Source organism: Artibeus jamaicensis, unplaced genomic scaffold (assembly GCF_021234435.1).
Source record: "Artibeus jamaicensis isolate MK-2021 breed Jamaican fruit bat unplaced genomic scaffold, CSHL_Jam_final contig_497, whole genome shotgun sequence".
NCBI classification, from domain to species: Eukaryota; Metazoa; Chordata; class Mammalia; order Chiroptera; family Phyllostomidae; genus Artibeus; species Artibeus jamaicensis.
The window spans coordinates 10,919,033-10,946,595 of NW_026521863.1; the positions used below are offsets into that span (position 1 = coordinate 10,919,033).

A 27,563-nucleotide genomic window follows, 5' to 3' on the forward strand; every position below is an offset into this window, starting at 1 on the left:
CCGATTCTGGAGACAGTCGGGCTCTGCCATTTCCACTTGGTAGGAACAGATCCCCCACGGAAAGCGCTGGACCTCCTCCTTACCCCTGCCTTCTCCTCCGTCTCCTGCGCGTCTTACTCCAGCCCAGACAAACTAAGCATGTCAGCTTTGTCGGTCACTGAGGTCATTCTGACATCCAGCCTGGTGGACTGTGCTTTTGCTTAGCAAGCTTCAGAAAATTTGTCTAGTCTTCAAGAGTAGGACCAGCCCACTGTGGCCTTCCTACCTGGTCTGCCGCCTCTTAAGAGGATTCCTTTCTGTCGGTTTAATCTCATTTCCCGTGAGCTCCTTTTTAACTTTGTGGACCCTTAAAAGAACAAACAGTACTGGCAGTTCTAAACCTTACGTGCATAGCTAATGGACTCCTAGGCTCCAGGACGTGTGCTTTCACTGTATGGATCCATATGATCGTTTTTCTACCCTCCTATGTGACCATGGGTATCGGCTTCACTGGAAAAAGGGCAATACATTGGCTCATGCTCACCATGAACAGCAGCTTCAGCTTTGTGTGGCTTGTAATTGTTCAATTGCATTAAAATCATTTTGCCCATGAGGAGATACTTGATCACCTTCAGGTTTTTCAGTTGGTGAGTATCCTCAGGTCCTCGGTGAATACCTCTGCTACTTTTTGAACCACACGTTAGAACTAACAGGTTGAAGAAAAGGCAAAGGGGGGGGGGGGGATTAGGCCAGGTCTTGAGAAAGGGCCCAGAGTTCAGTTGCAAAAGTGGGAGGACACAAGGAATTAATATACTGCTGTCCTTGAGTTTCATACCAGGAATGGACCAGACAGGGAAGGGATTCAGGAACGGAGATGAGTAAATCCTGGGAGTAAATTTGGATTTAGTGACTCTCAAACCTCTTTTTACCAATGATGGGCCAAAGCCCCATATATATCAAAAGAATAGAATCAGTAATGTTCTGACCAACAGATACAAAACACAAAACTATGAACATATTCAGACGTAAGTTACTTGACAGACTTTTTAACCTCCATAAACTTTGATGGTTTAATAACTATAAGAAATGTTAAACACTGTGTGCCAGTAGTGGCTCAAAGCCATTGTCATCCATCAGCTCGTTTACATTTACAACAAACCTCTATAAAGTGGGCATTATTGTTATTCTGATGTTCTTAAACAAATCTGTGCATGAACTCTTAGCACCTGTGCCAACAGCTTTTGAATTTTATTGACCACATTCCAAAATGAGAAACATATTTTATATGTCCATGGTGACCTTATATACATACTTAGACATATCTAAGTGACAGAAAACTTCATAAAATAAAACATCATTACTGTGAATGATGTACTCTAGTGTTTTTTAAAGCTTGTTTAGGCCCCTAAACTGATAGCAGGACTCAGCAATGGGTTACAGCTTGCACTGTGACGTATTCCTAAACCACGGAAGTTCACAAATGCTCACAGACGAGACTCAGTGCAGGAACCGAAGCACTAACCAAACCTGGATGCTGTCTCAGATTGACAGACTTTTTGTTTAATATCAACCAGGGTAAAATTTTGGTAATTTCTTTGTAGATTTAGAGCTATCTTTGCTTTTACAAGACAAGGCCAGCAACAAGCTATTAAGTGATCTTAAATAATAATATTGCTCTGAAAAATACCATGGAAAATCAGGGGTGGGGAGACTTTTTAAGCATCATTTCATCCAGGCACCTATATGATGCTTTCCTCTGTATCTTTTGTTCAGTCTGTGCTTGAAACACTAGCAGGTGGGGAGCAGCTTTCCTTTCAGCATAGCCTGTTTGGTCTTTTGGCTTGCAGGAGCAAATCCTTTTGTACATTGAGCTGCATTCTATCTCCCTGTTGCTACTTTCTTCTCATCCTTAATATACATCTTCTATGAGCCTTTGAAATGTCTGAAAAAATACTGTCTTTGCAAAACAGAGCCTTGTAAGGTGACAGCAATCGTTGCAGACACTCCAGCCACTCGCTAACTTGTGTCATGCTAATCTCGCTAAAACAGGACCTGATGCACTGCACAGCGTTTGCAACTGCGGACGAGTATCACCTTGGCACTCTTTCTCAAGACCTGACCTCTCACGGATATGTTGAAGTGACAAGCTTGCCTAGAGGTACATCTTTTTGAACCTGGGGCCAAGTATGTTAAAGTGCATTAGAAAATAACTTTCCTATGATACTGTTTGAAATATGCATGTGCTTAAATTTCATTTTCTATTTAAGGGATTGCATCATAAAAGTGGTGTTGAACCTTTTTGTAGACATACAAAAATAAGATATTTTAAAAATTTACAGAGGACTAAGTTCTCAGATTAAAATCAGTAAGATCCATTAAGCTGTAGAGCATCACTAATACATACTTGGGATGGTCAGAGGCCATGACCCTTCATTTCCGGTCGCATTAAAAAGTTGTTTTAGTATTACTGAAGAACCAAAAAGTTGATAGAAATGTTGGGGAGAGCCTTTTAAGAAAAACTTACAAATTTTTTAGACTTGGATTACAAGTAATCCAATACTTTAAGAAAAATAAAAAAAAAGATAAACATAATACTAAAATGAACTGAGGAGATTAGAATAGCATCAGAAGGATTCTTGAGAAAATAGCCTACATTATTAAAAAATAAGTAACTTGGAAAACTTTGATGAAAATTCATGAAGTTACCTCAAAGTAGCAGAAACAGTAGGTTGAAAACCCTCCTGCTACATAGAAAATTCTTAAAAGTCGTTGATCCCAGAAGAAATAGTTGAAATGTTGTTATGCTTTTTCAGCCTTGATGATCTGAACAGATCGTTTGCTTTATTTGGTGGCAAAAACAGACGTAATTGACTTAGAAAAACAGAGCTGTGTCCAGGGTCCCTAAGATGGAAAATTGGCCTTGGCAATCAGACTGGGTGGCCTGCCCACTGCACAGGTGGGGGCTTTGTGGACCATTCTCACTGCTGAGTCTTCCATTTCCACTTACGGTGCTCTTGCCTACGTAGGTGAACGCCACTCTCTGTAGGATTTAGTGAAGTTTTGAGTTCCACCAGAAAAGATAATTTAGGATTTAGTCTCAATCCGTATCCCCCAGCTTCTACCAGGAATTCTGAAATTTTGAGGATCCTAATCTGAGGTTAAGTAATTATATATACCTTTTCACAAACAGAAGAAAGGGCAACCATAGAGCATCCTGACCAGGAAATCAAAGAGACCACACCACTGAATCCCACAGAATTCCTACCGTACAAGTTCACCCTACAAACACAGCTAGCAAAGCAGAACATCAGAAAGTGCAGAAACAAACAAAAAAAGTCACCTAAAATAGGGAGACGAAAAACCCCTGCAATCAAAAGGAATGGAAGACTCCCCACTCAAAGAGCTAAATGAAAAGCAGGTAAGCAAATTATCAGATATAGAATTCAAAATAATAGTAATAAGGATGCCCAAGGAACTGAGTGAGAACTACAACAGTATGAAAAAGGAAATCGAAACTATAAACAGAGACTTCCGCCAAGATGGAGGCATAGGTGGAAACACCTTGCGTCCTCGCACAACCAAATCTAAAAACAACAAAGTTTTAACAATAATAAACGCAACCAAACCACACAGAAAATTGACAATACGGAGTCCAAAAACAACGAAATGCTCAGCTAAACCGATAAGAGGGGCAAAGCCAGCAGCAGAGCAGGTTGGCCAAAAAGATCACCAACCAGGGTGGTGTGCAGGCAGCCGAGGGCACAGATCCCAGGTGCGGGCTAGCTAGGGGCTGACACTGAAGAGGTGTGGCTGGCTGTCTATGGTCGGTCGAGCATTTGCATGCAGATAAACCAGTGAAGAGGCGAGCACTGAGACTGCATGGCGCAGGGTGGTGGGCTCGCACATTTCCGCTCGGATAAACAGGCCGGGGGCGAGCGGTGGGAGGGACTGGGCGAGGGGAAAGGACGCCAATTTTCCCTCTCTGACCCCGCCCCCACATACAGCATCACAAACCAGCCACCTGGGTGGCCCTGCCCTGGTAAACAACTAAGGCTCCACCCTTCATACGTAACAGGCACAAACAGATAAAAACATTGCTCAAGAACAACTCAGAGCCCCAGAGCTGATAAATCTAAGTGATGAAGAAATAGCCAAACTTTCAGATGCACAGTTCAAAATACTGGTGATCAGGATGCTCGCAGAACTGGTTGATTTTAGCCACAAATTAGACAAACATATGAAGGCTAAATTAATTGAAATGAATGGTAATGCACAGGAAACCAATAGTAATTGAAAGGAAATTGGGACTCAAATCAAGGGAGTAGACCAGAATGAAGGAAAAAATGACCAATCAGAAAAGAATGAAGAAACAAGAATTCAAAAAAATGAGGAGAAACTTAGGAACCTCCAGAACATCTTTAAACATTCTAACATTCGAATTATAGGGGTACCAGAAGGGGAAGAGGAACAGTCATGAGCTGAAACCTTATTTGAACAAATAATAAAAGAGAACTTCCCCGTTCTGGCAAAGGAAATAGACTTCCAGGAAATCCAGGAAGCTCAGAGAGTCCCAAAGAAGTTGGACCCAAGATGGAACACACCAAGGCACATCATCATTACATTAGCCAAGATTAAAATGAAGGAGAGAATCCTACAAGCAGCAAGAGATAAGAGGACAGTCACCTACCAAGGACTTCCCATGAAACTGTCAGCAGATTTCTCAAAAGAGACCTTACAGGCAAGGAGAAGCTGGAAAGAAGTATTCTAAGTCACGAAAACCAAAGGCCTACAACCAAGATTGCTCTATCCAGCAAAGTTTTCATTTAGAATGGAAGGACAGATAAAGTGCTTCTCAGATAAGATCAAATTCAAGGAGTTCATCATCACCAAGCCCTTATTATATGAAATGTTAAAGGGACTTACCTAAGAAAAAGAAGATAAAAAAGATGAACAGTGAAAGGACAGCAAACTCACAGTTATCAACAACCACACCTAAAACAAAAGCAAATTAAGAGGACAACTAGATCAGGAGTGAACCATAGAAATGAAGATCACATGGAGGGTTAGCAACAGGGGAGTGGGAGAAGGAGAAGGGGGGAGAAGGTACAGAAAATAAGTAGCATAGACAGTAGATAGAAAATAGATAGGGGGAGGGTAAGAATAGTAGGGGAAATATAGAATCTAAAGAACTTGAGACACGTGGTCATGAACTAAAGGGGGGAATGGTGGGGGAGGGGGTGCAGGGTGGAGGGGAATGGAGGAGGGGAAATAGAACAAATGTAATGGCATAATCAATAAAAAAAACTGTACACAAAAACCAGGAAGAAATGAAAAATACAATTTCTGAAATAAAAAACACAGTAGAAGGAGTTACAAGCAAGCAGTATGTAGCAGAGGACCAAATTAATGAGCTGGAAGACAAGGTGGAAAGAGACACGCAGGTAGAGCAGCTGCACAAAAAAAAGACTCAAAAAATATGAACGTAGCTTAAGGGAGCTTGTAAGATAATATGAAATGCAACAACATTTGAATCATAGGAGTACCAGAAGGAAAGGCAAAGAAACAAGGGATAGAAACCTGATTTGAAAAAGTAATGACAGGAAACTTTCTGAACCTAGAGAGGGAAAAAAACACGAGGAAGCACAGAGGGTCCCAATTAAGATGAACCCAAAGATGACTACTGCAAGACACCCCATAATTAAAATGCCAAGTTTTAAAGACAAAGAGAATCTTAAAGGCAGCAAGGGAGAAACCAGAAGTAACATACAAAAGAAGTTCCCATAAGACAAGCAGCTGATTTCTCAACAGAAGCATTCCAGTCAGGAGAGAATGGCAACAAATATTCCAAGTAATGAAAAACAAAGGCCTGCAACCGAGACTGCCCTACCCAGCGAGGCTCCCGATTGAAATGGAAGGCAAAATAAGGAGTTTCCTCAACAAAAGGTGGCTGAAAAAATATGCTTCCACCAAACCAGCTCTCTAAGATGTGCTAAAGGGTCTACTATAAGAAGAGGAAAGAAAAGAGAGCAAGAGAAACACAGATAAAAAGGGTAGAAAATTAATAAATCCCTATCAGTAATAACCTTAGATGTTAATGGATTAAATACTTAGGGTAGCTAAATAAATAAGAAAACATGACCCACACATGCTGCCTACAAGAGACCGACTTCAGAACAAAGACCTACACAAACTGAAATCAAAGTATTGGAAAAAATATTCCAAGCAAATGGACAGAGAAAAAAAAGCTAGGGTAGCAATACTCATATCAGACAAAATAGACTTCAAAACAATGGCTGTAAAGAGAACCCAGAAGGGCACTTTGTAATACTCAAGGAAAGAATCCATCAAGAAGACAAAATTGTAAACATAAATATGCACCCAACATAGGAGCATCCAAGAATATAAGGAAAATCATGGAGGACTTTAAGAAAGATATAGAGGCAACATACTTATACTAAGGGATTTTAACACCCCACTGTCAAAACTGGGTAGATCTTCCAAACAAAATAACAAGGATATTGTGGAAGTGAATGACGCATTAGATCAAATGGACATAACAGATATAGAGAGTGAGAACCTTCCATCCCAAAGAAACAAAGTGCTCATTCTTTTCAAATGCACATGGAACATTTTCAAAGATAGACCACGACAGGACAAAAAACAAACCTCAACAAATTCAAGAAAATTAAAATCATATCAAGCATTTTCTCTGACAACAAGGGACTGAAACTAGAAACCAACCTCAAGGAAAAAACTCAAAAACATTCAAATGCATGAAGATTGAATACCATGCTATTAAACAATGAATGAGTCAATAATGGGATCAAGGAAGAAATAAAAAAGTCTCTGGAAACAAATGAAAATGAACACACAACAGTCCAAAGCTTATGGAACACAGCAAAGACTGTCCTGAGAGGGAAGTTCATAGCAATACAGGCCTGCCTAAAAAAATATAGGAACATTTCAAATAAAAAACCCAGCCCCACAATTACAGAAACTGGGGGAACAACAACAAACAAAGCCCATAGTGAGCAGAAGAGAAATAACCAAGATCAGAGCAGAATTAAATGACATAGAGACTAAAACAGTAATCCAAAGGATCAGTGAATCCAGGAGCTGATTCTTTGAAACAGTAAACAAAATTGACAAGCCTTTAAGCACATTTCTCAAGGAAAAAAAGAGAGAGGACCCAAATAAACAAAATCAGAAATTAAAGAGGAGAAATTACAACTGATAATACAGAGATACAAAGGATTATAAGAAATTACTATGAACAACTATATGCCAAGAGATTGGAAAACCAGGGTAAAATGGAAAAATTTCTAGAAAAATATAATGTCCCAAAACTGAATGAAGAAGAAGCAGAAAGCCTGGACAGACCAATTACAGCTAATAAAATTGAAGCAGTAATCAAAAAACTCCCAGCACAGAAAAGCCTTAGACCAGATGGTTTCACAGGAGAATTTTACAAAACATTTAAAGAAGAGCTAACCTTTATCCTCAGACTATTCAAAAAAAAATCCAAGAAGAGGGAAGAGATTCCCAAACTCTTTTTACGAAGCCAGAAGCACCCTAATTCCAAAAGCAGATAAAGATACAACAAAGAAAGAGAAGCTATTGGCCAGTATCACTGATGAACATAGATGGCAAAATCCTCAACAAGATATTGGCAAACTGCATCCAGCAATACATTAAAAAGACCATACACCATGATCAGATAGTGGGATTCATCCCAAGGATGTAAGGATTGTACAACATTCATGAATCAGTAAACGTAATACATCACATAAACTAAAGGAAAGGCAAAAATCACATGATCATATCAAGAAATGCAGAGAAAGCATTTGATAAGGTGCAGCACCCATTTATGATAAAAACACTCAGCAAAGTGGAATAGAAGGAGCATACCTCAACATGATAAAAGCCATATATGAGAAACCTACAGCCAGCATCATACTCAATGGGCAAAAACTAAAAGCTTTCCCACTAAGATCAGGAATGAGACAAGGATGTCTGCTTTCATCACTTCTATTCAATATTACTATATTGAAAGTCCTAGCCACAGCATCCAGACAAGAAAAAGAAATACAAGGCCTCCAAATTGGGAGGGAGGAAGTAAAACTGTCACTTTTTGCAGATGATATGATGGTGTACATAGAAACTACTATAGACTCCACCCAAAAACTATTCAAATTTGCAAAACAGCAGGGTTCAAACTCAGTATTCAGAAATCAAACACATTTTATATACCAACAGTGAAAGATCAGAATCAAAAATCAAGAAAAAAAATTCCATTTGCTATAGCAACAAGGAAAATAAAGTACCTAGGAATAAACCTAACCAAGGAGATAAAAGACCTGTACTCAGAAAACTACACAACACTGAAGAAAGAAATTAAGGAAGACACAAATAAATGGAAGCATATACTGTGTTCATGGATTGGAAGAATTGACGTCATCAAAATGTCCATATCACCCAAAGCAATTTATAGGTTCAGTGCAATCCTTATTAAAATACCAATGACATTTCACAGATGTAGAACAAACATTTCAAAAATGTATATGGAACTGTAAGCAATCCTGAATAGCCACAGCAATTTGGTGAAAGAACAAAGTAGGAGGAATCACAATACCTGATATCAAACTATATTACAAGTCACTATAATCAAAACAGTATGATAGTGGCATAAGAACAGACACATAGACCAATGGAACAGAATGGAGAGCCCAGAAATAAACCCAAATCTTTATGGTCAATTAGTATTCAGCAAGGGGGCAAAAGCATAAAATGGAGTAAAAATAGCCTCTTCAAGAAATGGTATTGGGACATCTGGACAGCTACAAGAAAAAAAAAATGAAACTTGACCACCAACTTACACCATACACAAAAATAATTCAAGGTGGATAAAAGACTTAAATATAAGTCATGACACCATAAAAGTCCTAGAGAAGAACATAGGAAAATCTCAGATATTCCACCCAGCAATATTTTCACCAAAATGTTCCCTAGAGGAAGAGACATAAAGGAAATAATAAACAAATAGGATCTTATCAAAATAAAAAGCTTCTGCATGTTTAAAGAAAACAGCATTAAAATGAGGAGGGAGCCCTGGCTGGTGTGGCTCAGTGGATTGAGCACCAGCTTGTGAACCAAGGGGTCACTGGTTTGATTCCCAGTCAGGGCACATGCCTGGGTTGCAGACCAGGTCCCCAGTGGGGGGCATGCAAAAGGCAACCGCACATTGATGTTACTCTTCCTCTTTTTAAAAAAAATGAGGAGGGAACCAACTGTATGGGAAAACGTATTTGCAGATGATAACTCAGACAAGGGTTTGACATCCAAAATACATAACTCACACGACTCCACTCCAGGAAGACAAACAACCCAATTAAAAAATGAACAGACACTTCTCCAAGAAGGACATACAAAGGGCCCAGAGACATATGAAAAGATGCTCAACATCACTGGTCATCAGAGCAATGCAAATTAAAACCACAATGAAATACCACTTCACACTGGTGAATGTCCATGATAAACAAATCAACAAATGTTGGAGAGGTCGTAGAGAAAAGGGAACCTAGAGCACCGTTGGTGGGAATGCAGACTGGTACAGCTACTGTGGAGAACAGTATGGAATTTCCTCAGAAAAATAAAAACGGGACTCCTTTTAACCTGGCAATGCCACTATCGGGATTATGCCCTAAGGATTTGAAACACCAATTCAAAGGAACCTGTGCACCCCAGTGTTCATAGCAGCACAATTCAAAATAGCCAACTGCTGGAAGCAGCGTAAGTGCCCATCAGTAAATGAGTAGATCAGAAAATGATGGTACATTTACACAATGGAATACTACACAGCAGAAAGAAAGGAGCTCCTACCCTCCTCGAAAGCAGGGATGGATCTGGAGAGCATTATGCTAAGTGAAACAAGCCAGGTGGTGAAAGAGAACTACCATATTATCTCACCTATAAGTGGACCTAATCAACAAAACAAACAAGCCAGCAAAATATAACCAGAAACATTGAAATAAAGGACAGTCTGACAGTAACCCAAGAGGAGGAGTGAAAAGGATAATAGGGGATAATGGAGGGGGGCCCATCAAGGAGCATTTATGAAGGACATATGGACAAAGCCAAAGGAGGTGGGTGGGGGAACATGGTGGAGTAAAAATGGAGACAATTGTACTTGAACAACAATAGAGAGATATATACTTTTTACATATTAATATTAGTATATTTATTGATATATTAACATACTTATAATTTATAGAATTTATACTTATAGAATATATACTTATAACAAATATTACTATACTATTATAAAAGTAGCTTATTATTTGTATATTAATATATATTTAATAATATTTAAGTATTAACAGATGGCTACAGTAGTAATTCTCATAATTGACTTTGAAGTGGTCAGTAGCTTTGTTTCTGTATATTTTCTGTTACCCACAATTTGCACAGTTAATCTAAAATTCAGCAAGATTAGTATTTCGAGAATTATAAATAAGATGGTATTTAAAGTATGAGACTATACTAATGGTTCTTTACCTTTTATCTTAATTCTGTAGGAAGAAGTTTACTGCTTAAACCTTGGTTATATTAAAACTAAGACTTGAATAATTACTTACTACTTGTAATTACTGAATCAAAATGGCTCCAAATGAGCAGTTTCAAATAGCACATTAAGAGCACCACAGGCCGTTGAATGTTTTCTAAAAGTAATTTCGTGTGGCCTCTTCATGTTCATACATTAAATACATTCAGAAACCTTGGGAGGAAGGTGGACAGTGTGATACGGTGTGCCTCGGGGCATGTGAAGAAGTGATCATGAGTTCCTGATTAGAAGTTCATAGGTACCTGCCCTGGCTGGCGTAGCTCAGTGGATTGATTGCGGGCCTGCAAACCAGAGTATCGCGGTTGATTCCCAGTCAGGGCACATGCCTGGGTTGCAGGCCAGTTCCCAGCAGGGGACTCATGAGAGGCAACCATACATTGATATTTCTCTCCCACTCTTTCTCCCTCCCTTCCCCTCTATCAAAAAATAAATAAATAAAATTTAAAAAAAAAAAAAGTTTATAGGTACCTCTTAACCCTCGTGCCACCTCATGACATAGTGTTTCAGTGAGTCTTTTTAAATCACAGATGCAGCAAATATTTTAGTGATGGGTGTGGAGAAGTCTGCAAAAGAAGGTGATCCCGGAACAATGTTCTTCTTCAGGTAAGACAAGAAAAAAAAACCCCTTGGAGATGGCCTCTGCTCAGGTCATGTGATCTCTAAAGGTGCAGACATCCCTTTACTCCCAGCAGTAAAAGGGTTCAAAATATGGGATTTAAATTTAGCCCTTGATTCTTACTATATCCGGGAGGGTTTGTCAGTTTAGGACTCTTCTGGTAAATCTTCTTGTAAAATAATTTTTTTAACCAGTAAATAATCTTCCCCTGGCTTGTCTCAATTTATAAATCTGGATTTGCATTTACCAAGTGTAGGTAAAGCATCCTATTTTCTGTTCACCTTCAGCGCCCCTTCCTTATCAGACTCAGGATGCCTGCCCTGCTGTCTTTTCTTTCTTCTCTGCCTGGAGCTCTTTAGCTCGCACTTTTGCCCACTTTTGTCAGTTATTGTCAACCAGCCAATAATTAATGAAAGTCTACATTTTCCCCCAAGAACATGACAGAGTAATTCTAATTTTTTCAATTACAGCTTACACTCGATATTATTTTGTATTTGTTCGGTGTACATGAAATTTTACATTCTTCTTTTCAAGCCAAGTCTTTGAAACCCGTTGTGTGGCTTACACTACAGCATCTCTGTTTGAACCAGGCATGTGCCTAATGCTCACTGGCCACATGGGGCTTCTGTGCTCCCTGATGCAGAGCCCGGCTCTGGGCAGAGGGCTCACAGTTGCCCAGGCCTCCCGTCTGCCTGGCAGTGACTCGGAATCAGAACCCTGCCTGTGGCTACATACCTCTTGGATCCACATCCTGAGACTGTATGCTGGCCTGTTGCAACAGCTTACTACCTGGTCTCCTGCCTGTCTTCTCACCCCACCACCAGTCTGTCTGTCTGTTACAGGCAAGATGATTTTTTAATAGATCCTTATGATCACTGTACTCTCCAGCTTAAATTTCTATGGAGTTTGACCCAGCTCCTTATCAAAGCACAAAGTTCCTTGAAGGGTTGTCTCCTCCCTGCCTCTACCCTGAGTGCCCACTGCTTGCCCATATCCACAGCCAGTCAGACTGTTATTGGCTGTTTATTCCAAGACACTGCCCTGTACCTCCCACCTTCTGCCTGAGCCCATGGTGCGCTCTCTGCCACGCTGCCTCCTCTCATTCTCTCCTTTGGCTCCTCTGCTAGTCTTTGAAAATTGTATCCCTCCAGTATACATCAAGTATGTATGCTGCATAATTCTGTTAGACCCCTGATCACATGCTGTTGTTATTGCTGGTCTAGGTATCAGTCATTTCTAGATGGGCAAATCCTTGAGGACAGGAACTAGACCATACTCATCCTCATATCCCAGATGCTAATTATTGACCTTTACATATACCAAGTGCCTTGCTTAAGAAATGTCTGAAGATGGATAATAGGGCAGGCGTATTTTTACCTTCCTTTCATTACCATGTTACTTCCTCCAAGGCAGTAACCCGGAGCCATAGTTTCCTTTTTTATTTACTACCTAAACAGCTCAGCACATCAAACCTCAGAAATCAACAACCAGTTGGTTTAATTCCAGCCAAGATGGAGGCATAGGTGGATACACTGTGCCTCCTCACACAACCAATAGGACAACAACAAATTTAAAAACAAAAACATCCAGAACTGCCAGAAAATTGAACTGTATGGAAGTCCGACAAGCAAGGAGTTAAAGAAGAAACAGTCATACGGACTGGTGGAAGGGGTGGAGACAGGCAGCCAGGGTAGAGAGGACTCACAGTGAGGCTACGGCTGGAGGACCAGGGAGGGCAAGGTAGTGGCTGGCACAGCGGGCGATCCCACATTCGCATGCAGATAAACCAGGAGGAACAACGTGGGAGCAAGACAGACCACGTAACCCGGGATTCCAACACAGGGAAATAAAGCCTCCACCTCTGACTGAAAACACCTGTGGGAGTTAAGTTGGTAAGAGAAACTTTCAGCCTCCCAGGAGGGTTCACTGGAGAGACCCACAGGGTACTAGAACAGATACAAACCCACCCACCCTGGAATCAGCACCAGAAGGGCACGTTTTGCTTGTAGATAGTGCTAGAGGGGACTGGAAGCCAGCAGAGACCCGACAAGCAGCACTGTTCCCTCTCAGATTCCTCCCCCACATACAGCATCACACAGCAGCAACCTAGGTTGCCCCACCTGGTAAATATTTAAGGTTCCGCCCCTTACAACCTACCAGGTGCACTGAGGCAAAGAAATAGTCCCATATGAAAGAACAGATCAAAACTCCAGAAAAATAACTAAGCAATGAAGAGATAGCCAACCTATCAGATGCACAGTTCAAAACACTGGTAATCAAGATGCTCATAGAAATGGTTGAGTATGGTTGCAAAATAGAGGAAAAAGTGAAGGCTATGAAAAGAAATAAAGGAAAATGTACAGGAACTAACAGTAATAAGGAAACCAGGACTCAAATCAAGAGTTTGGAGCAGAAGGAAGAAACATTCAACCAGAACAGAATGAACAAACAAGAATTGAAAAAAATGAGGGGAGGCTTAGGAACCTCCAGGACAACTTTAAACGTTCCAACATCCAAATCATAGGGCTACCAGAAGGAGAAGAGGAAGAGCAATAAATGGAAAACTTATTTGAACAAATAATAAAGGAGAACTTCCCCAATCTGGCAAAGGAAATAGACTTCCAGGAAGTCCAGGACGCTCAGAGAGTCCCAAAGAAGTTGGACCCAAGGAAGCACACACCAAGGCACATCATCATTACCCAAGATTAAAGATAAGGAGAGAATCTTAAAAGCAGCAAGAAAAAAGGAGACAGTTACCTACAAAGGAATTCCCATAGGACTACAAGCTGATTTCTCCAAAGAAACCTTGCAGGCAAGAAGGGGCTGGAAAGAAGTATTTGCAGTTATAAAAGGCGAGGACCTACATCCGAGATTACTCTATCCAAATCTGTCATTTAGAATGTATGGGCAGATAAGGTGCTTCCCAGATAAGGTCCAAGTTAAAGGAGATCGTCATCACCCAGCCTTTATTATATGAAATGTTAAAAGGACTCATTTAAGAAAAAGATGATCAAGAATATGAAGAGTAAAATGACAACAAACTCATAGCTATTAACAACCAAATCTAAAAAAATACAAAAACTCAGAAAACAACTAGAACAGGAACAGAATCACAGAAATGGAGATCACATGGAGGATTATCAGCAGGGAATGTGAGAGGGGATAATCGAGGAAAAGGTACAGGGAATAAGCAGCATAAATGGTAGGGACACAATAGACAGGGAAGTTCAGAATAGTATGGGAAATGTAGAAGCCAAAGAACTTACATATACGACCCATGGACACGAACTAAGAGGAGGAATGCGGGTGGGAGGTGGGCTGCAGAGTGGAGAGGAATAAGGAGGGAAAATGGGACCACTGTAATCAATAAAATATTTTTTAAACCATTTGGTTTATAGGCCTTAAATTTTGCCAAAGCCAGAACTGGATGCAGAGGGCCTCCTGCGGCTTCATTGTGCAGTAGTTCTGCTGCAAGCACCATAAGGATGGGCGGCCTTGCTCCTTGGGTGACTGTGGCCACCTCAGGCTTTCATTTATCTCAGTCTCTTTATTTCAGACTGTTAAAATTGTAACCCTTCATTTTTTTCTGAAAGCCGAATCCATAAGAAAGCTGAGTCTCAACTGAAGCAGGTATGAAATAGTCTAGATACATCAAGGTAAATAAGAGGGGACCCAAAAAGACCCAGGATTTATTTGTAAAAAATTGTGCATTCGTTCTTGTTTGAACTTTAGTCACCTTCAAAGTGCTCTCCATATGATGCAATACACCTATTGAAACTTTTTCCCACTGCTCAAATTAATTTGAACTTGTTGATTTTGATACCTTTTAGTGTTTCTGCCTTTTTTTTTTTTTTTTTTTCACTTTTTCCACATCAGTGAAACATTTTCCTTTGAGGACTCTTTTCATCCAGGGGAACAAAAAAAAAAAAAGTTGCTTGTGGTGAGATTGGGGAATAGGGACAGTGGGCCACGGGGGTCATGCTATTTCTTGATCAAAAACTGCTGAACACTTAGGGCTATGTGGGCTGGTGCACTTGGAAATCGCTCATCATGAAATGGGCAAACACATTGAAAGCCTCTTCAGAAAAATTCACTGAAAGCCCTAGCTGGTATAGTTCAGTAGATTGAGTGCAGGCCTGTGAACCAGAGTATCACGGTTCAATTCCCAGTCAGAGCACATGCCTGGGTTGCAAGCCAGTTCCCAGCAGGGGACGCATGAGAGGCAACCGTACATTGATACTTCTCTCCCTCTCTCCTTCCCTTCCTCTCTAAAAATAAATAAATAAATAAAATATTTTTTAAAAAAAAACAACTCACTGAAACCAAACGCAGCCTCTCAGAACAACACCAGCTGGTCCACCAATGCAAATGGAATCCTAGGACAATCAGTGGGGGGAGCCTGGAGTCTAAGGGGCCCGCCCTCCAGAAGATAATTCCAGTTTTTGGGGGGGTGTCTTCCCTCCTATAGTATTACAATAGTTACTCTGAAAACCAAGAGATTAAGAGTTTAAAGAGTAGTTATGTTTTGGCAAATCCATCTAGGAACCATAGAGTCAAATCAGTAATAAATCATATAATAATGCATTCTGGATACATTCAAGAGTTACCTCTAAGCATGGCTTTAAATGGACGGTCCTAAACAATATATTCTACCTTTAACTTCACTGATTCTTTTATTCTTTTAAATCAGGGAAGGAGCTGCTGTGTTCTGGAATGTAAAGGACAAAACTGTAAGTATAAATGTAAAAGTATAAAAATACAGTTTTCTGAAATAAATTGTTAACCCCACAATGTGATTGTTAACCCCACAATGGTGATAACCCCACCATTGTGGGGTCATCAAATGTAATGAAAATATTATAAGCATTAACACTGTATGATTTCTAGTTAATTTTCCTTTTGTTCTAGATGAAGCATGTGTTGCAAATTCTTGAAAAACATGAAAAGCAGCCCTATGAAGTTGCACTGGTGCACTGGGAAAACGAGGAGCTTACCTACATAAAAACAGAGTAAGCAACTTATCAAACTCACAAGAAAGCACTCAGAACAATGAGATACAAGTAGTAGAGGGGATAAACGATTTATGGATTTGGAGACAAATTTTAAGGAAAAAGTTATTGTTACAAATGTGAAGCCTAAAAATACATGGGTGGGCAAAGGGAGGTTTACAGTTCAGATGAAAACTGATGCACTAATTAGTGAGTAGCAATGCAAGAATGAGCTCCTGTGTTTCACGTAGTCTCAACTGTAAACCTACTTTGCCCTCCCCTGTATATTAAAGATCAGTGCATAGACATTACTTTTGGACTTTCTCAGGCTACCCATAAATTAAAACAAGTAGGTAGTGTAACCCCACAATGGTAAGTTTCATAAGCAGCCTAAATCAGTAAAATAGTATGCCTTCATGAAAATCGAACGCTTCAAATTGTTCTGGTGGTTCTCTCTTAAGTAAATCCATTTTCCCTGTTGATATATTTTCAGTATAATGGGAAATGTAATGGGGGGGGTGATCCAAGAAAACCTCTTGAAGAAATGGGGTCCTGACATATATTCCCCAGTGAGGTACATGGGTGGGCGACATGCTAGCAGCTGCCTGTCTCGGTGAGGGGTCGGTAACAGAGCTGTTAGGACGGAAAGAGAAGGCAGTAGGAAGCAGGTTGAAAGGTCTTTTTCCTTCTGCAGTTACTTGTCTAGTGGCATTGGGGGGAAGGTTCGTGTTAAGAAAGGAAGAGATGAAAGCAGAGTTTTAGGACCGTCAGGAAGAGACGGATGGGAGAAGAGCTAAGGAACAGTAGCCGGTGAAGCCTAACTGCGCGCCCCGCCCCAGGCACTGTTTCACTGACTCCTGACAAACCCTGGCGCCGCAGTTACCGCCTCCGACCCCAGGTGGCTGCTGCCCCACTCACCTCTGTGGCCTGGGCTGAGTGCCTTCGCGAAGCGTCTTGTCAGCCCTGCTCTCTCTCGTCTGTGTGTGTGTGTTTCTTTCTTTCTTTCCCTCCCTCCCCCTGACCTCATCAGAGCAGATTCTGCCCGTCCAGCCCTCTTGGTCCATCTCTTCCTGTCTGACGTCTTCTGGAAGATTCACCCTGTAATTCTCTGATGTTTAAACTCCACGTTCCCCACACTTCCCACCTCCCCAGTCCCTTCCAGAGTTCGCTGCACGCACACCTTAGTTTCTCACAGCATCTCCTCTTCCTCCCCAGCCAAACCACATCAGTGTGATTTCACATTACACGGTGTGCATACTTTGATAGTCGACATTTTTTTCAGTTAACAATTTATTGTGATTATTTTTCTTTCCAGTAAATACCCTTCCAGAGTTATGCGTTATAATTTTTGTTGTGCGGGATACTACAGATGAACCATTCTCACATTGAACATTTAGTTTCTTTCCTAATTTTCTTACTGTTAAACACTGGACTGTAAAGTTTTTGTATACAGTCTTTCTTTGCATCTTTTGTTTCCTTAGAATGAACTTCAAGAAATGGAATTACTTGGATCAAAGGGTGTAAGAACATGCATAAGACTCTTGATACAAATTACTATAGAAAGACTGTAAGGCGACTTCTTCAAAAGAAAAAAAAACAAAGTGCTTTTTAAGATTTAGAACATTCTTTTCATTTTCCTTTTCGCAGGGGGCAGTCTAAACTTCACCACGGGGAAATCAGGTTAAATTCAGAGCTAGATTTAGACGACGCCATTCTAGAGAAATTTGCTTTCTCGAATGCTCTTTGCCTTTCAGGTAAGTTAACACTGCTTATCAAAGAAAGGATTACATAGTTTTCATTTCATCAAGGGAAGTCCAAGTATCCCATCAAGATTTGGGCATGTTTTCACAGAACACTCAGCAAAGCTTTAGCATTCCTTTCACTTTTTTTCCCTTCTAGGAGAAAAATGATACAGAGTATAAAAATAGGTATCTGTTCTAAGGCTACTCATAATTGTATTGATAAAGCTTATCCTCTCCAAAAATATTTTTTATATTGTTGTTATTACTACCTTTGTTTTCCTCTCTCCCTCTTTACATGGTGATCACTGCTAGGTGGTTTCTAGTGCAGGCAGAGAACACCCTGCCCAGTGACATTGGCACAGGCCTCTGTGTAGAAAAACACACTCTAGTTTTTCACAGGAGTGGGAGAGAGTCCCCATGGCTCTGAGGGTTTTTGGAAAAATCCACGCACCTGAATATATCTGTAGAAGTTCCCCAAGAGTTTTACTTTCACTGGTCTGCGCTAGGCTGCTGCCGGCGCCCAGCCTTACCAGCCTGGAGGCTCGGACACCTCTGAGCTATACTCGGAGCCCCGCTTTGTCCCAGGGTGTGCCCCACACTCTCTGGCTCCCAAGCTACAACGTTAGGAACTCAGCACCTCCACCTACTGGAGCTCTGGTCCGCCAGCAGGGCTCCTTCGTTTCTTCTGTCGTTTTCCACCGTAGTGCTGTCCTTTAAGATAAGGAACCTATTCTTAAATTTTAGTTTCAAGTTTTTAGCACATCTACACCTTAAAATATTGTGGAGGTGGCAGGGAAGTGCTGCGTAATTCTGCATTTTGGGAAACCACGGCTGTGATGATGGAGCAGTGACCCGCTGTGGAATTTTTCCCCAGTGAAACTGGCCATTTGGGAGGCATCGCTGGACAAGTTCGTGGAGTCCATTCAGTCAATTCCAGAGGTAACTCTGCCAGTTCTGTGTTCGTTTTCAAGGGTTAATTTCTGTTTGGGAAAAAAACCAAACTTCCCACCATAATAATATATTTGGGGGCACAATGAAATAATAATAAACACTGAGAAAGCTATACTTCATTTAAGAAAAAGAACCCCCAATTACATATAAAATGATGAATAAGAAACTTCATATTTGTTTTTACTTTTCAAGCATAAAATTCAGATTACTTTCTTCTAGTGGTACAGTATTTTTAATGCAGCGGGATTAGAGAAAAAAATCAAACTGTTTCCTCTGTAAGGAAGGAGATTGCAGTCACTTTTCTTAATAAACAAAAGGTCTTTTGTTAAATTATGAGAAAAATAGGGGCATAAAATACATATAATGTATCAAAATTAGAAAATACATTAAAAATCACATTTACTATCATTAATTTTGATTTTACGGTGAACGAATAAGCTAATTATACTTGGAATAAGATGCCCAGAATTTTCAATAAGAGATTAGGAACGTACATCGTAAAAAATGCTGGTGAGAAGGGAAATGAGAAAAGGAAATACAAAATTTCTACCTGATAAGACTGATTATTTATTTCCTCGGAGTCAGATGCCTGGGAGACAGTCAACCAGGACACAGCAGTTGCGTTGGATTAAAATTACGCCGTGTCAGAATTCGCTTTATGGTCCTGTTACTTAGTGGAGATGTACGTGTATGCATGTATGTTTTTTTTTTCCCTCCCAAACAGGCTTTAAAAGCTGGGAGGAAAGTGAAACTATCTCATGAAGAAGTTATGCAGAAAATGGGTGAACTCTTTGCCCTAAGGTAAAATGTTCCCAGTAAATAAAATATTTCATGTATTTCATGATCTCAAGAAAACACCCCCATAGTTCTGTAGCAAGGAGCCAGCACTGGCACCTTTGTGGGCCTTGCAGCTGTTTTCAGTTCATGCTTTGCACGTGTGGAGAACTCCCACCGCTGAGGAGCAGTTGGCCGGGTTGGGGCTCTGCTGGAGGAAGTGCTCCATGTGCAAAATGGAGGAGAGCCAGACCGAACTACACCTACATGAGAGAGCGTAGGGTGTCCTTTGAAGGCAGGAAGATACATTCGAGCGTTTGGATGATGGGACTTCTCAGTAAAAATATACCACTGCATCATAATGCTGAGTAGAACCAATTGCTACAGAAAAGTCCCCCCGTTCACGGTCTGAGACGCCATAAGATGCCACAGGAGAGGAGTAACAGTGCCAGTTAAAACTGGGATACGAGGCTTTTTGATCACAATCTACATTTGGCACTTGCTGAAATAGCTCTTTTAGGTTTTCTTGGATGTGGATTCTGTCACATTCTCTCTTGGGCGTACACACATTGTTGAAGGCGTTGACAATTGAGTCACAACTGCCACCTGTAAGATACCGTCAGTTACAAAGATGCCTCCCACTTTCAGAGACGTTACAATGGGAAGAACTGTGACTTAAAATTGATGAAACATAGTAAAGGCATCATTTCGAGTAAGTGTGTGAAAAAGTTTCAGTTGTTGATTCTCGTCATTTTCCCAGGACCCATGGAAGGAAACCCTGAGTCTTGTTCAGTGGTCCGTCCCCTCCAGTGTCTGGGGGGACGAACTACTGGAGTTCATTGTAAGTAGCTGGCCCGAGTTGTTCTCCACGTTCTCCTTAGAGGCGGGGCCTAGAGAGCAGCAGTCCTGAGTCTCATCATCTACGCGGTTCTCGTAGCTCAGGAGCTCTAGCTCAGGGTACCAAAAAAATAACCCCATTCCCCAGAGGCACCCACCACTGACCTACAGCCCTGAGTTCCCTGAGAAGTGGGGTGGAGTCTCTCCGCTTTTCTTGGTGATGCAGGCAGAGTTTGAGATAGCCAGTTACCAAAACTCAGGAGCCAGGGCTACACATGCTTAGGTTCGTGCAGCTCCATAGAGTCCTGCCGTCCTTGTCCCGTTTTCTTCTCTTTACAATAAAAGTCCTTACGTGTTATTAAAAGGAATGTGGCAAATCCGTGAAGAAGGACAAGTTTTCATAAAATGTGTGACTTTAAAAAATAAATCACACATTGTATATGGTATGATCACCTTTGTATAAGCCAGCAAAAGTAAGTTCATGCTTATCTGGACGTGTATGTACCATACATACGTGTGCACTCACATACACATGTGCACAGAAAAAGACCTGAAAGAACACAGGAACGTGTTGATGGGGCCTAAAGGGTTTGAGTTGTGGGTTACGATTAGAGACCCCGCTGCTGTTTTCTGAATTCTGTAGGTTTTTCCTTTTTATAGTGAGCACCGATCTGTATGTTACTGCTACAACTTAGGTTTCACTTAAAAGTGAGGTTAGACCTGTCATGTAAAAATAGAAATGAAGAGAAAGTGCGTGTGTGTGTGTGTGTGTGTGTGTGTGCGCGCGTGCGCAGCCACACGTGCAGACCCTGGAGGGATACAGGTAACTGACACTGGTTACCTGTGGGGTGGGGAAGGGAAAGAAGGGGAGCAAGACTGTTCAGGGTTTACTGTTTACTTTTTGAGCCTTGTGATCACCTGTACCCACCAGGAAAAAAATGTGTGTATATTGTACAAATTTTTAATGAAAAAATTTAGAAATAGAGAAAAATCTCATTTTGTTTTTAAATTACTTCATAAATAATCTAATATTGAAGATTAAATTAGTCTGGTTGCAAATTTTAAAATTTTAAGTTTTTATTTGTTTTTCAAAAGTATTATAAGGTCAGCTGTTACCTTAAAGCACCTTGAAAATAAAAAAATAAAGAGACCATGACTTTGAACTCAAGACAGAAAATAAAATGTATGATTTTCCCTTTTTTAAGACACCGAATCAACTTGAGTTCAGACTTCCTGATCACGCCTGATTTCTACTGGGACAGGGAAAACCTGGAACAGCTGTATGATAAGACCTGCCAGTTCCTAAGCATCACTCGTAGAGTTAAGGTATGTATTTTTCACTTTTACAGGAAAAGACACACTGTTGCCTACAATTTGCGTAACTCTGTAAAGACAAATTTTAAATTGAAAAATTGTATTGAACTGTTTCTGGAGAATTATCTTGACTTCTGCTCAGACGCCTAGATTTCCCCTTTCCATTCCAGTTCTGTATAAAATTTTCAACTCTTCTGTGTAAAAGCCTATTCGGACATTTGCTCTACAGAGTAGGTAAGACTGGTGAGAGTTTGGAGGCCCAGTGGCCCATGAAAAAGTGTCCCTCAATTTCAAGCCGGTGTTCATGGGGTCTGGAATCGTAATGGAGACTGCGAGAACAGAACTGGATTGCAGAGAGAAGCCTCCACGCAAACCAAGGGGTCAGGGAAGCCAGGCAGAGGGAGGAGGGAGGACGGCTGATACTTGCCTGCAGGTGGCAGGTAGAAAGGGGGCAAAACAGAGAGCTTTGCCCGTGGGGCCAGGAGGAGGTGAGGAACTGGTTAAGATCTTAAGTAGCGATCAGAGTGACAAGAGGACGTCCAGTTAGAACTGCCTCTCAGGCGTGTGGCAGTGTAGGGGCAAAGCGGAAGGGACACCTGGGTCAGGCAACCGTGGGAGTGGTGGGGTGGCCGTGATGGACGTAAATGGCACAGGGAAAGCAGAGAGAAAACGGAATGGACATTAGTACTGCGTGTGTGCAGTTTTACCTCATTTTATCACGTTTATCACATGTAGATCTGTGTAACCTTGCTATCAAGACCCGGCCGCCACCGGGTCACCCAGTGCTGCCCCCCGACTGTCATGCCTTCCTCTCCCCACCATCTCTGGGCCGGATGCGTCCCTCAGTCCCTTGCCACGCAGGCTTCATAGAGCATCTCACAGCTTGGCAGCTGGGTTCATCAGGGAGCAAGACGGGGAGATTGAGAAAGACAACGCACCGGAAACATGGAGTCGCAGTCTTTTGTAAATCACAGCAGTGACGCGCGGTCACTGTTAGAAGCGAGTCACTAGCCTGGCCCACAATCCGGGCGGGGACTGCACAGGAGTGGGGACGCCAGGAGGCCGAGGTCTTTGGGTGGCATGTTAGCACTGTGCCCACTGCACACTTGAGGTTTTGAGAAAAGTGGAGAAAATTTTAAAAGCCTGCTTTTTGTTGTTGTTTTTTGTTTTGATTTTGAGAGTACGTTTATTAAAGCAGGGGACGGTAAAACAAGGAGGGGCTTAGAACAGAAGTGACAGGAGAGAGACCAGGTGGGGCTGCTTTGGCTCCCTGGAAAGTCAGAGCAAAGGGGCCTCAGAGACCGGTGCGGGGGGTTTTCTGGGACTAGCTGCCCCGGCCCATCGCTCCCCTGTTGGCAGGTTTCATGGGGTCCCTTGGAGTTTAGGAGGTGCAGCGCCTGTGGGGGAAGAAGGGCATGGGTGTGCTCCTGGCAGGGAGAGCCCACTGTATTTTGCATGTATAACACGCTGCCGTGTATAATGCGCACCCACATTTTTGTGCACGTTACATGCAGTTATTATGCCCATAGTCTACGATCATTATGCCTGTGTAATGTGCATCCATACTTCTCCCTCAAAAATTTGGTCAAAAAAAGTGCACACCGCACACAGCAGAATACAGGTACTTTGTAATGACGGTGCCACACGTCACCTTCACACTGTCGTCACCTGAATGACTCCTTGCTTCAGGCCACTGAATGCCCTGCCACCGCTGCTGGTCTCACTGTGTTCCTAGTTGTCAGTGAGTCACTGCCACTTGGCCTGGACAAGGTTGATTTCAAAAGAGATCTTCTGATCTTTGACCTGGGAGGTGGCCTTCTTCATCCGTCTCCCCTTGCTGCTCAAGATGGAATTACGAACTGAGGACACTCGCCTTGAATGAGAATACCGTGACAGCCAAAAGGTCGGCCGGGTCACAGCTGAGGTGAAGCGCACCATGTAAGGTCATCAGTGGGGACAGGAGGGCTGCGTACGCCCGGCCTCTGTGCTGGCAGCTACGTGCACAGCCTCAGGCCCCAGCCCGTTTGAGATTGAGCCATAAAGGGAGTGACCTCTGCCCCTGGGTTACACATTAGCAGTTGCCAGAGTCCCCAGCCCTCGAGACTTGCGGAGAGGGCCCTGTGTGAGCCCAACCGGCCCTGGCACCAGCCCTGTGGGGGCTCTGTCTGTAGCCCCAAGATTGAAAACGGCCTGTGGAAAGAAGTAAAATGATTTCTTCAGACAGCATGACCCTGTGTGTGGAATACCCTGAAGACTCTACAAAGAAGCTACTGAAACTAATAAAGGAATTAATCAAAGTGGTAAGATGCTAGGTGAATATATAAAAACTGCTGTTTTTCTTTATATATCAAAAAACAGTTGGAAATGAATTTTTAAAATACCTCTTACAATAACATCAAAAACTTGAATTACTTAGGAATATTTTTTAATGTAAGACTTGTACCTGAAAACTAGAAAACATGCCTGAGAAACTAAATAAATGAAGATATATACTATGTGTGTAGAATAGAAGATTCAGTGTTATTAAGATGTTAGCTCTCCCAGAAGTTGACCTGTAGATTCAATTCAATCCCAATCAAAATCTCAGCAGGGTTGTTTGTGTTATTTTAGAACAAACAAGCTGATTTTAAAATGGAAATAATGCAAGGGGCTGAGACTAGGCGAAGCAATTTAGAGAAAAGGATACAGTTGGAGGAATTTTAGTATATGATTTTAAGATTTGCAGGAAATCAAGCTGTGATAATCAAGACAGTTGCATATTGGTGTAAGAAGTCTATAGATTAATGGAACAGAATAGAGAATCCAGAAATAGATTTGCACATACATGGGCAGTTGATTTTTGACAAAAACAAAGGGAACTATTTAACAAATGGTGCTAGAACAATAGCCATGTATATAAAAAATTTAATCCTGCCCTGCACACCATTTTAAAGTGACTCTGAAACCTAATGTAAAAAAGCTAAAAGCACAAAACTCGGGAAGAAAATGTAGAGAAAAGCCTCATTCCTTAACACCAGCATTCCCTGAAAATTCACTTGAATTTTTCTTTACGAGCTAAAATTCAAAATTCATTTATCTTTATAAATTACATACATTTCTACTATATTCTTACAGGATTCTGTGTTAGGAACTGGGACAAAGCAGCTAAAACTGGAAGTGGTGTATTGGGGGCAGAGGGGACTTGCGTGAAGTTGGAGCTACACTCGTGGGATTTCCCCCTCCTTCCCTAACACAGAGCAGTGAACTTGACGCTTGCCCCCGAATCATGCGGTGGGCACATCATAGACGGGGGTGGTTCAGCGTGTGGGCCCACAGGGTGAGGCATGTTGGTCGGGACCCCTCGTAGGATGGCCTGCCAGAGCGTGGTGGACGTCGGGGGGTTGAAGTACATTTTACTGCATGAAACACTTGGACTTTGGTTTCTGAAAACTTAGTATATAACACTGAAACTTTTGCTCATGGAAATTGCTTTGGCCGCTGACAAGTTTCATGGAACTCTCCTCACGTCTCCTTCGATTTGTGTTCCCAGCATCAGAGGACAGTGTACTGTTCGCTTTACCATTGTCATCCGCGTGGCTTGACGCCGTCTCGACAAGGCAGTGCTCTTATTTCATTTCCCAGTTTCTCTCTGAGACTTCTCTTTGGGGTGAAGTCTGCCATGAGTTGTGAAACATACCTAACGCTTCCCAAATTATTTTTCTCAGGTATTTTCTTAGCACCCCAAAGGGAATCAACACTAGTTGGATTACATGAAGATTAATTAGGAATTCAAAGCATTTACCCTGCCTTACTGTGTTCAAAACAATCCCGGCACTATAGATAACACACACAAAAAATAAGAACTGATCCTGACCTTCAGCAAGCTTTCTGGTCTTACAAGAAGACTTACAGAACAAAGAAAGGACAATGGTGTAGTGCGAGGAGAAGGCTGTTCCTTGCTCTATTTTTTATTCTTTCCTCGAGGAAAGATCCTTGAGCCCACACCACGACCTGCCCACACCATGACCAGTCTTCCTTGTTCTCATGACTTCTGCTCCCATCTTTTCCTGATAATTTTCAAACATGCATCTCTAACCTCGCTCTCGCCTCTGCTTTCCAGGTGCTTCCACTTGCCTCCTAAGTCTCACAGGTCTTCCACCTTGTCCTGTCTCTCAGCGTCCTTTTCGGAATTAAGTGCGTGAGTCACCTGCCACTGGAATGTAGGCTGCGTGAGATGAGAAACCCCGATTATTTTCTTTCCTGTTCAATTCCCAGTTCTTGGCAAAGGCCTCACATGGAGCATATGCTCAGTAAATACTTGTAGCATTAATCAACAATCAAGGTTCCCAAGTGGAACTCACTGTCTGTTCCCAGAAAACAGTGAACCTTCTCTGTCCTCAGTGTGGGCTAATGGCAGGACCGACCACCTCGCCTCACCCACTTGTCAGTCTGCCAGAAGCTTGACCCTCGTGGTTTCCTCTTCCTGCTTCACCCTCCACATCTAGTCAGTCCGGCTTTTCTTTCTCCCGGGTGTCACTCATTCATTTACAAATATTTATTGAAGGTTTGTGATTGGAGGTGTCCAACCTTTTGGCGTCTCTGCCCCGTGCTGGCAGAGTTGTTGTCTTGGGTGGCACATTAAAAACATTGTGACAGGTAATCACAAACGATCTCAAAGTTTTGAGTGAATTTACGACTTTGTGTTGGGCCACATCACAGTCAGCCTGAGTCCTGCATGTGGCCCACCGGCCGGACACCCCTGGTCTGCGTGGTAAATCCCGCGCTCTGGAATCGGGGAGGGGCACCGTGCATTCTGACCTCTGCCTTCACGCCCCTCAACTGTTAACGTGTACCCCACTGCTGTCCCCCTCATCTCACCTGGACTGTTCTGCCACCTTCTTCACTGTCTCCCAGCCTCTAGACTGAATATTTAAGCCAGAGATGTGTTTGTCTTACCATTCAGTCTCTTCCGCCCGGCAGTGTAGTGACCATCAAACTAACACTAAACCAAGTTCGCCCCATTACCAGAAGAATCTAAAGTTCCAGTGTTGTAGCACGGTGTGTTAGTCTTCTACTGGTGCTGTAACAAATCACCACAAACCGACTCCACGCCACGTGTCGCCATTCTGGAGGTCAGCGTGGACATAGAATGTCAGCAAAGGTCACGGTTTTGGCATGTGTTAGTAGTTCCCTGGAGGCTCTGGGTAGCACTGTTCCCTCGCCTTTTCAGCTCCCAGAAGCCACCTACCTTCCTTGGCTCATAGCCCCTCCTCCCGTCTGGCAAAAATGAGTTGAGTCCACTTCACGTTTTCACTCCGAACGCCTCTGGCTGCCACTTCCACCAAGGACCTTTGTGACTGCACCGGGCCCACCCAGGCCATCTGGGGTTACCTCCTGAAGACCAGCCGGTTAGCAACCATAACTCCTAGACGGCGCTGATTCTTGGGCGGACGTCCTTCACCTACCGCTTCCACTCGGCAGTGCCCCCCAGGGTTCGGCAGCGACTCCCCTGGTTTAGCCTCCCTTCCAAGCACCGCCTTCCAGGTTGCCCACTCTGCAGCTCTACCTGCCTCTCGTTTCCTTGGCTGGCAATACTCTCCCCTCAGCGTCACACCTTTTCTTTCTGGCACCTACTTAGAACTGACTTGCCACTTACCACCTCTGTGACCCGTCTCTGCTTTCTCCCGCTCCCTCATCTGCGTGCGTGTAACATGTGCGATGCTGGCTAAACGATGAGACAGGCAGCATGTATTTGTGGTGAT

The 27,563-nt window shown here is 42.2% G+C and overlaps 1 protein-coding gene across 3 annotated transcripts in view; it reads left to right on the forward strand.

Annotated features, from left to right (window-relative positions):
- Window positions 1-27,563, forward strand: part of RMND1 (required for meiotic nuclear division 1 homolog) — a 43,441-nt gene that overhangs the window by 11,306 nt on the left and 4,572 nt on the right. For all 3 annotated transcript variants that reach the window (XM_037156856.2, XM_037156858.2, XM_037156857.2), the window contains exons 3-10: window positions 2,029-2,137; window positions 11,128-11,203; window positions 15,907-15,946; window positions 16,125-16,225; window positions 17,852-17,958; window positions 18,821-18,885; window positions 19,622-19,698; window positions 21,714-21,834. In XM_037156856.2, the coding sequence (XP_037012751.2) occupies window positions 2,029-2,137; window positions 11,128-11,203; window positions 15,907-15,946; window positions 16,125-16,225; window positions 17,852-17,958; window positions 18,821-18,885; window positions 19,622-19,698; window positions 21,714-21,834 (696 nt within the window). The remainder of the gene's footprint in view (window positions 1-2,028; window positions 2,138-11,127; window positions 11,204-15,906; window positions 15,947-16,124; window positions 16,226-17,851; window positions 17,959-18,820; window positions 18,886-19,621; window positions 19,699-21,713; window positions 21,835-27,563) is intronic.